This window comes from Ovis aries, chromosome 12 (genome assembly GCF_016772045.2).
Source record: "Ovis aries strain OAR_USU_Benz2616 breed Rambouillet chromosome 12, ARS-UI_Ramb_v3.0, whole genome shotgun sequence".
NCBI lineage: Eukaryota > Metazoa > Chordata > Mammalia > Artiodactyla > Bovidae > Ovis > Ovis aries.
Genome location: NC_056065.1, coordinates 27,352,351 through 27,362,675, shown reverse-complemented (window position 1 = coordinate 27,362,675; position 10,325 = coordinate 27,352,351). Strand labels below are relative to the sequence as shown.

Sequence of the window (10,325 nt, the reverse complement as noted above, 5' to 3'; positions counted from 1 at the left end):
AGAGTCAGACTCGACTTAGAGACTAAACAACAAGGATAACAGTGGAAAGTTCAACACTGACAGTTTAAATAGATATAGAAAGTAATGTCCCAGATAATATCATAAACTAATAAATCTAGAATCAGAAACTTCTAGCTTCACTAACAGTACCTAATACAGGGAAGCAACTATTACACATATTCTTGAAAAGAAGCTCCTCAGAACTGTTAATCATCTCCACTGTATGTAGCTTCAGTTTCAAACAGTAACAAAATCAGCTTCATTTTCTGCCAACCTCTTCGATGCTTCAGGGACATCATTACTACCTTTGACTATACATTAAACTTATTCCTGACTAAAAACTGTTGAACTTGCTATATTGTCTGCCTGGAACTCCTTTCTCTCAAGACCCCACATGGAAGTCTCCTCTACACCACATAGAGGTCTCTACTTAAAAACATCTCTGACAATCCTATCTAAAGTAGCAACACACATACACACACATCTCTGTTTTATTATCTTTCTACTCCTTATCACTATCTGAAATTATCTTATTTACTTATTCAATATCTACCTTCCTCCATTAGAATATAAATTCTATAGGTAAAGAGACATTGCATATTTTTTCCCAATTGCATCTGCAGTGCCCAAACAGAAAAACAGAGCAAATACAAAATAAATACTTGTTCACTACATGAATAACTTTTCTGCCATAAGATCCATTCACTTCTCTTACAGAAAAGTTACCAGGTTCTTAGTTATTTCAACTATTTACTATATTAAGTATAGCTATTTATAATATTATCTACTTACTTTCTTAGCACACAGTAAAATGCACAAAAAAGGAAAACATTAAAGATGAAACAAAATTTTATAAAACTGGATATACACACTGAAAGATCAGCATTCTGGAACTACTTTGTGAAAGTAGTACTATTCTGTTCAAAGAGCCTCAGGAATCCTGATATCATGTAATGTAATATGTAATTTACATATTATGTAACTAGTTGTTGCTCAGTCACTTAGTTGTTTCTGACTATTTGTGATCCCATGGACTGCAGCATGCCGGGCTTCCCTGTCCTTCACATCTGCCAGGGCTTGCAAACTCATGTCCATTGAGTCGGTGATGCCATCCAACCATCTTGTCCTCTGTCGTTCCCTTCTCCTCCTGCCTTTTATCTTTCCCAGCATTAGGGTCTTTTCCAATGAGCTGGCTCTTCTCATCAGGTGGCTAAATTATTGAAACTTCAGCTTAGCTACAGTGCTTCCAATGAATATTCAGGGTTGATCTCCTTTAGGATTGACTGGTTTGATCTCCTTTATTCTCAAAGAGTCTTCTCCAACACCACAGTTCAAAAGCATCAATTCTTCAGCGCTCAGCCATCTTGATGGTCCAACTCTCACATCCATACAAGACTACTGAAAAAACCATAGCTTTGACTATACAGACTTTTGTTGCCAAAGTAAAATCTCTGCTTTTTCATAGGCTGTCTAGGTTTGTCATGGAGCTTCCCTGGTGGCTCACACCGTAAAGAATCTGCTTGCAATGCAGGAGACCCAGGTTTGATCCCTGGATTGGGACAATACCCTGGAGAAGGAAATGGCAACCCACTTCAGTATTCTCGCCTGGAGAATCCCATGGATGGAGAAGCCTGGTGGGCTACAGTCCACAGAGTTGCAGACAGTTGTACATGACTGAAGTGACTTTGCATCCAGCAGGTTTGTCATAGCTTTTCTTCCAAGCTATCACTGGAGCTATCACTGGAGAAGGGAATGGCAAACGACTTCAACATTCTTGTCTTGAGAACCCCATGAAGAGTATGAAAAGGCAAAAAGATATGACATGGAAAGATGAACTCCCCAAGTTGGTAGGTGCCCAATATGCTACTGGAGAAGAAAGGAAAAACAGCTTCAGAAGGAATGAAAATGCTGAGCCAAAGCCAAAACAATGACCAGTTGTGGAAGTGTCTGGTGGTGAAAATAAAACCGGATGCTGTAAAGAACATATTGCACAGGAACCTACAATGTTATATCCATGAATCAAGGTAAACTGGAAGTGGTCAAACAGGAGATGGCAAGAGTGAAGACTGACATTTTAGGAATCAGTAAATTAAAATGGACTGGAATGGGTGAATTTAATTCAGGTGACCATTATATCTACTACTGTGGGCAAGAATCCCCTAGAAGAAATGGAGAAGCCCTCAGAGTCAAAAACGGAGTCCAAATGCAGTACTTGGGTGCAATTTTAAAAATGACAGAATGATCTCTGTTCATTTCCAAGGCAAACCATTCAGTATCACAGTAATTCAAGTCTATGCCCCAACCACTAATGTTGAAGAAGCTGAACAGTTCTATGAAGACCTATAAGATCTTCTAGAACTAACACCAAAAAAAGATGTCCTTTTCATCATAGGGGACTGGAATGCAAAAGTAGGAAGTCAAGAGATACCTGAAGTAACAGGAAAGTTTGGCCTTGGAGTACAAAATGAAGCAGGGCAAAGACTAACACAGTTTTGCTAAGAGAACGCACTGGTCATAGCAGACACCCTCTTCCCACAACACAAGAGAAGACTTTACACATGGACATCACCAGATGGTCAATACCAAAATCAGACTGATTATATTCTTTGCAGCCGAAGATGGAGAAGCTCTATTCAGTCAGCAAAAACAAGACCGGGAGCTGACTGTGCTCAGATCATGAATTCCTAATTGCAAAATTAAGACTACAACTGAAGTAAGTACGGAAAACCACTAGGCCATTCAGGTATGACCTAAATCAAACCCCTTACAATTATACGGTGGAAGTGACAAATAGATTCAAGGGATTAGATCTGACAGACAGAGTGCCTGAAGAACTATGGACAGAGGTTCGTAACAGTGCACAGGAGGCCATGATCAAAACCATCCTCAAGATAAAGAAATGCAAAACGGTTGCCTGAGGAGGTCTTACAATTAGCTGAGAAAAGAAGAGAAGCTAAAGGCAAAGGAGAAAAGGAAAGATATACCCATTTGAACGCAGAGTTCCGAAGAACAGCAAGGAGAGACAAGAAAGCTTTCCTAAGTGAACAATATCAAAGAAATAGAGAAAAACAATAGAAATGGAAAGACTAGAGAACACTTCAAGAAAATTAGAGATACCAAGGGAACATTTCATGCAAAGATGGGCACAATAAAGGAGAGAGATGGTATGGACCTAACAGAAGCAGAAGATATCGAGAAGAGGTGGCAACAATACGCAGAAGAACTATACAAAAAAGAGCTTAATGACCCAGATAACCATGATGGTGTGATCACTCACCTAGAGCCAGACATCCTGAAAGTCAAGTAGGCCTTAGGAAGCACTAGTACAAACAAAGCTAGTGAAGGTGATAGAATTCCAGCTGAGCCATTTCAAATCCTAAAAGATGCTGCTGCTGGAGTGCCACACTCAATATGCCAGCAAATTTGGAAAACTCAGCAGTGACCACAGTACTGAAAAAGGTTAGTTTTCATTCCAATCCCAAAGAAAGGCAATGCCAAATGTAACTTGTAACTAGATAAATTTTTAAATGATCTTAAATTAAAAAGCTCCCCACCTCCCTAATTGTTTTACTTTCCTTCATACCATTTCATTTCCACCTGACATGTTACGTTTTCGTGTGTTCTTTTTATTATTTCTCATACACTATAATCTGGGCTTCCCTGGTGACTCAGACAGGAAAGAATTTGCCTGCAATGTGGAAGACCCAGGTTGGATCCATCAGTTGGGAAGATCCCCTGGGGAAAGGAATGACAACTCACTCCAGTATTCTTGCTTGGAGAATTCCATGGAAGAGGAACCCAGAGGGCTACAATCCATGGAGTCACAAAGAGTTATACATGACTGAGCAACTAACACAAATACACACACACTAATATCTACGTTCTTTGAGAGTAAGACAATTGCTTCATTTGTTCAATACGTTATTCCTAGCATCTAGAATAATGTTTGGTTCTTAGCAGACTTTCATAAATATTCATTTAATGAATAAATGCATGAAAATCAAAAGGTAAGTAAATTATAACTTAAGTTTGCTTGAATATAAAATATCTTTTTCTTAAAGTATTTATCTAAAAAGGTTAAGATTTTAATACTTAAATGAGTACATTTCTCTTATCTAAAAAATTGTTATAATATACACTATTTCCTCAATAATTCCCCATGTATATTGCATTACTGTAGTAGAACCCAGATGTTATCCAGGCAATTGCAATTTCACCAGGATCACACTACAAATAATTGGTTTCATGTTCATTCATCTCACCGAAAATTGGAAAATATCTTGAATTGCTGTAATAAATAGTAACATCTTCTTTCTAGTAGCCATTCCAAAGTAGGTATAAGTTCTATTTCTTCTTTACCACCTATTTTAGTAACCTGCATATATATAAAGGACAAAACATGACTCAACTTTCTTAAAAAACCATGCACTATATTTAAGAAATTACAAAAAGCTGTATTTGGCTCATAGCTAGTTGCCTTTATGGTAAGTTTTTCTATATCTGACCTCTGCTACTTCCATCTACACTCAAACTAGATTTCCCTTCACAAATAACTATTACTTTGAATCTCATAATTTTTACATTTTCTATAAAATATTTATGAATTTAATTTTAACTACATGGATGCAACAGTTTCTAAGAACATAATAATCCCAATCTCCAGATAATCCCATTTTGACATTCAAAAAACAAGATATGTTTCCTCTCTTCCCAAGAGTATCTCTCCCCCATCTAAATGTAATATTTTCTTAAATTTCTTTCATAAATAAAAGTTGCCTATATCAGCACATATGCATTTATGTGCATGTTTTTGTTTATACAGAAGTTGTTCATTCCACTTTCAGTTGATAATACTTGTTTGAGGTATTTCCATATCTGCACAGTCTACTTCATTTAGCTATGGTCCTGCCCATGTACATGTAAGAGTTTAGTTAGGAGAATGAAAGGGCAGAAAAAGCCACACAGACATTAAACAAATGATGGAAACAAATTAATTGTGTACTTACAACTTGTGATAAATATCAAAGTTTTCTCTAAGAGTATAATAGGGAAATTTCTAGATCTGGGAATGAAGTTTCTGAAAAATCTGAAAAAACACTCTACTTTTATTATCACAATACTTACTATGCCAGCAAATGCCTGTTTTCTAGTTCTTCCTTTAATAAATTAACACTAAATATTAAAAAAGCACCTGAGAGGTAAAAAAAAATCCTTAAAATTGAATCTTCAAACACACAGTTCTACAAAAAAGAAAAAAGTCACTATTAAATAACTCTCTAAGGAGGCTCTTAAACATAAACTGTTACTCAAATGACCAGGTTTGTCTGAAACCCCAAAAGATGAATTTGTCCAATTATGTTATAAAATGAATAAATTTTCCATTATGATTCTGAAATTTTTAAAAATCCCTTGTAAATATTACCTTTGAGATAAATGAAGCAGTAATAATCCAAAATTCTTTGCAATGTCTAGCTCTGTGGGCAGAGACTACATAAAGATCATATGGATTATAAAAAGCTTTAGAATTTTTTCTAAGGAGGCAATATACAAATTCTCCATCATCTTTCAAAGGTTCCTGAGGTTGAAAAAAATGTAATTAACTTGACAACTTTAAGTAATAAAATGGTTAAACAGATTATTCAATAAGCTGAAACAATTTTAACATAGATTAAAATAAGAAGGGAACCCAAAGTCAATGCTCTGTGACAACCTCGAGGGATGGGGTGGGAAAGGAAGTGGGGGGTGTTCAACAGGGAGGGGACACATGCATGCCTATAGTCGATTCATTCTGATGTACGGCAGAAACTACCACAGTATTGTAAAGCAATTATCGTCAAATTAAAAACAAGTAAATAAAAAAGAATAGTATCACTGAATGAAGCTAACATGAAATCATGTCTATGCAACAAAGCTCAATAAAATCACTCTTCTTAAAGATTGAAGGTATTTAATTTTCATTCTTATACATAATATAGTGATAAAACATCCATGAAAATTGATCTATATACTTACTAACATATGCTTATTAACCTAAAGAACTTGATGATACACCTAGTTTTCACATCTCTTAAATCTGAGATTAAAGCTTGGTCATTTTAATCTCATTTAAATTTACATAGAAATTAATTATTTTGAGAAGTTAGGTAATTTGAGAAAAGTCATAAAGTCAGGAAGTGGCAAAGTAAGGACTTGAATATAACTCTGATTCTAAATCCACATTCTGAGCTATTGCAATATACTAAACATCACTTCCTTACTTACCTGGCATTATTAAGAAATCAGCTATTCTACATTAAGAAAAAGTTTTAAATGAAATTTATTTATTTCAGTTTTGAAACTTTTAACTTTGCTGGCAAAAATTCTACATGAAAGTTAATCAGTCTTTTTAAAAGGTAAATTTTATTATAGAAAGCATTTAGTAACTGAACAATTTCTAACTACTGTAATTTAAAATCTTAGATTCAGTTTTACTTTAAAAAATGTTTTTCTTCCTTGAAGATACTGTTCTTCTCAATTGTCTCAGCTGTTTTTTTTTCTTCCTTATTTTGACGTCTGATATAAAATGACAACCCACTCCAGTGTTCTTGCCTGGAGAATCCCATGGACGGAGGAGCCTGGTGGGCTACAGTCCACGGGTTGCAGAGAGTCAGACACGACTGAGCGACTTCGCTTTATTATGTCTTCCATAGAGATTATGGTTGGAGAAGGCAATGGCACCCCACTCCAGTGCTCTTGCCTGGGGAATCCCATGGATGGAGGAGCCTGGTGGGCTGCAGTCCATGGGGTCGCTAGGAGTCAGGCACGACTGAGTGACTTCACTTTCGCTTTTCACTTTCATGCACTGGAGAAGGAAATGGCAACCCACTCCAGTACTCTTGCCTGGAGAATCCCAGAGACAGAGGAGCCTAGTGGGCTGCCGTCTATGGGGTCGCACAGAGTCGGACACGACTGAAGCGACTTAGCAGTAGCAGCAGCATAATGTGCTCTTAAAAACCTTAATAAACAACCTTAAAAACTGTAAATAAAATGAAACAATAAACTCTAGGTGATGACTTATATAGTACATGAACTTTGTTATAGTTATTTGACTACTTGAGGCATTTCTACTCTAAATTACATCTCCAAAAAGTTAAGGTTACTAGAAATTTAGTGTAGACACAATTATTCTAAGTGGATCATATATGTAATTAAATAATCTGATTACAGAAGCAGAATAATATTCCAATTTACTCTTTTTCAATTAAAAACAAGTGTTACTTTTTATATTCTCAATTCTTTCTCCACATACAAATGAAACATATCCTATCAGAGAGTCCATAGAGAGCTTATGATAGTAAACTCATGTACAGCTATGTTTTTTTAAACTACTATGCCCACTATCTGCCAGATACCATGCCACAAGCATTATATCATTGAATTTTCATAGCTCTCTACAGTAAGCACTACTATCTCCACTTCAAGGTCCAAGATACTAAAGCTCAGGGAAGTTAGGAACTTGCCCCAAATAACATAGTGAGTGTATAGAAATTCAAAACTAGGTGAATCTGATTTCATCATGCATGTATTTTACATTAATGCTGCCTCTGAATAATAATCAAAAGACCATTTATCCTCAAGGGAACAGTCTAGAGCAAGGATCAGAAAACTATGGCTAAGTCCAGATATCCAATTCTTAAATAATTTTGTTTAAATTCAGCCATGCTCATTTGTTTATATACTATCACTACTGTTCCACTACAATGACAGAATTAAGTAACTAGAACAGAAACCATATAGTCTGAAAAGCTTAAAATATTTATTATCTGGGTCTTTCCAAATAAGTTTTGCTGACCCTTGGTCTAGAACAGTGGTTCTCAACTGAATCACCCAGATAGCTTAATAAAATACAGATGTCTGGGCTCCAACTTTAGAGTTTTAGATTCAGAAGGTCAAGGGTGAAGATGAAAATACATGTTTCTAATATTCTGCAAGCTGTTTCTGATGCTGCTTGCCTGGGGGTTGCACTTTGAGAATTTCTGAACTAAAAGTAGGAAGAGATGATCCTATTCCATCTTAGATCACCTGTCATAAAGGAGGTCACAGGAGGAAGATTTTACTTCTAATCATAGCTTCTACCTTTAGTCGTGTGACCTTGGACAAGATAAAATCTCTCTGAGGAGGCTGCTGGGTAACAAAAAAATACAAAAGGTAAGAAAATAGAGGAGACAGAAAATCAGTACCAGGAGTAGGAGAGTAAGAAGGATAGAATGCTACAAAGTATTAATACATCAGAATTTCTCTGTAAATCACAAAAAACTAATCAGCAGGAACACAAGAGTAGATTCAAAATTCAGGGAGATGTCTTATCTGTTCATCAGTCTTTAAATAAGTGAAATGAAGTTACATCAAACATTTTTTGTAAGCAATTACCATAAAACAATGATTGCAATTTGATTAATGTAATGATGTCTGATTTTGATAGAATATCTAAAATGAAGGAAACAAAGATTTACATATAGCTTTTAAATTTTAATTTTTATACTAAAGACTGCATAAAATATAATAATACCTTTAGAAGTATCTTCTGAGTTGCAGTTTTGAAACATCTGTATTCCAAACTGTGCTGTGGTAATACTGTTTGCCAACCGAGTTTTTCTCTTAGTCTAATAATATGACATATCACATCATCATCATTTGGTACTAGTTTAGAAGGTAAAAAATCCAATATCCAATATAAGTGCAAATATGGACATTACTTAAGGATAATGTTAAATATTTATACATAGAGAAAAATTTAAATGGTAACATACTTAAAATTTACACAAACATTATTAATTGAAAGAAAATCCAGCTTAAAATTGAATCTTAACAGCAGCTAGAAAGGAGGAATAATATTTTTCTGTTTAAGAAAGATATTTCAAAAGACAATTCCACAATTACACAGACAATTAGCAAGAGAAGATACCAGGAACAGGAGTTAGTTGTAGTGTTCTCTTAGGTGGAGGCAACAGGATCAGAAAAGTTGGGATGGCTAAGTGAGATGGAAAGAATTCTTCCTAGAATTCATCCAACAGACACCTCTCAGACCTTATACTTCTTGAAATCTTAGCAGCTGACAATTCTCTTCTTCTTGAAACATTCTCTTTTTTTGGTTTTTATTCACCATGCTTTATATATTGTTCTCTTAGCACTTAAAAGCCACACTGACAAAACTTAAAATGCTAAGAAGTAGTTCAAGATATCTGGTCCTCCAGAAATCACACAGTTTCTTTGCTAGGAATTAAATGATACTTCAGCTATTGTATAAAACAGTGTCAGGACTAGAATATGGCATATCATGACCCTAAAAATAACCATTCCTCTTATAATATTTTGTTCCCTAGGCACCTAACTTATTTTACCCTAGTCTGAGCCTTGTAAGTTGCTTATACATGGAAAATAAATTTAATCACCAAGGGATAACAACACTCCTTATGGACTAGCAGTTTCGGTTGGGGTGACCTCGGAGAACAGAAAATCCTCCGAGCGATTTTAAAGACTAGACTAACAAGTCAAACCAAACCATCGCTTATTGATCCAAAAACTTGATCAACGGAACAAGTTACCCTAGGGATAACAGCACAATCCTATTCAAGAGTCCATATCGACAATAGGGTTTACGACCTCGATGTTGGATCAGGACACCCCGATGGTGCAACCGCTATCAAAGGTTCGTTTGTTCAACGATTAAAGTCCTACGTGATCTGAGTTCAGACCGGAGTAATCCAGGTCGGTTTCTATCTGTTATGTATTTCTCCCAGTACGAAAGGACAAGAGAAATAAGGCCAACTTTAACAAAGCGCCTTAAACCAATTAATGACTTTATCTCAATTAATTTCACAACAAAACCTGCCCTAGAAAAGGGCCTAGTTAAGGTGGCAGAGCCCGGTAATTGCGTAAAACTTAAACCTTTATACTCAGAGATTCAAATCCTCTCCTTAACAAAATGTTTATAATCAACGTTCTAACACTCATTATCCCCATTCTCCTAGCTGTAGCTTTTCTTACACTAGTTGAACGAAAAGTCCTAGGTTATATACAATTTCGAAAAGGCCCAAACGTTGTAGGACCATACGGCTTACTTCAACCCATCGCCGATGCAATTAAACTCTTCATTAAAGAACCCCTACGACCCGCCACATCCTCAATTTCAATATTCATTTTAGCTCCCATCCTAGCACTAACCCTAGCCTTAACCATATGAATCCCCCTACCCATACCCTATCCCCTCATCAACATAAACTTAGGAGTCCTCTTCATATTAGCCATATCAAGCCTAGCTGTATACTCAATCCTCTGATCAGGCT

The 10,325-nt window shown here is 35.9% G+C and overlaps 1 protein-coding gene across 1 annotated transcript in view; it reads right to left on the bottom strand.

Moving 5' to 3' along the window:
* Nucleotides 1-4,258: 4,258 nt before the first annotated feature.
* DNAH14 (dynein axonemal heavy chain 14) overlaps nt 4,259-10,325 on the bottom strand; it is a 38,951-nt gene continuing 32,884 nt past the window's right edge. The window contains exons 3-5 of the mRNA XM_060396354.1: nt 8,549-8,678; nt 5,423-5,575; nt 4,259-4,375 (exon numbers count right to left, since the gene is read on the bottom strand). Coding sequence (XP_060252337.1) covers nt 4,259-4,375; nt 5,423-5,575; nt 8,549-8,678 — 400 coding nt within the window. The remainder of the gene's footprint in view (nt 4,376-5,422; nt 5,576-8,548; nt 8,679-10,325) is intronic.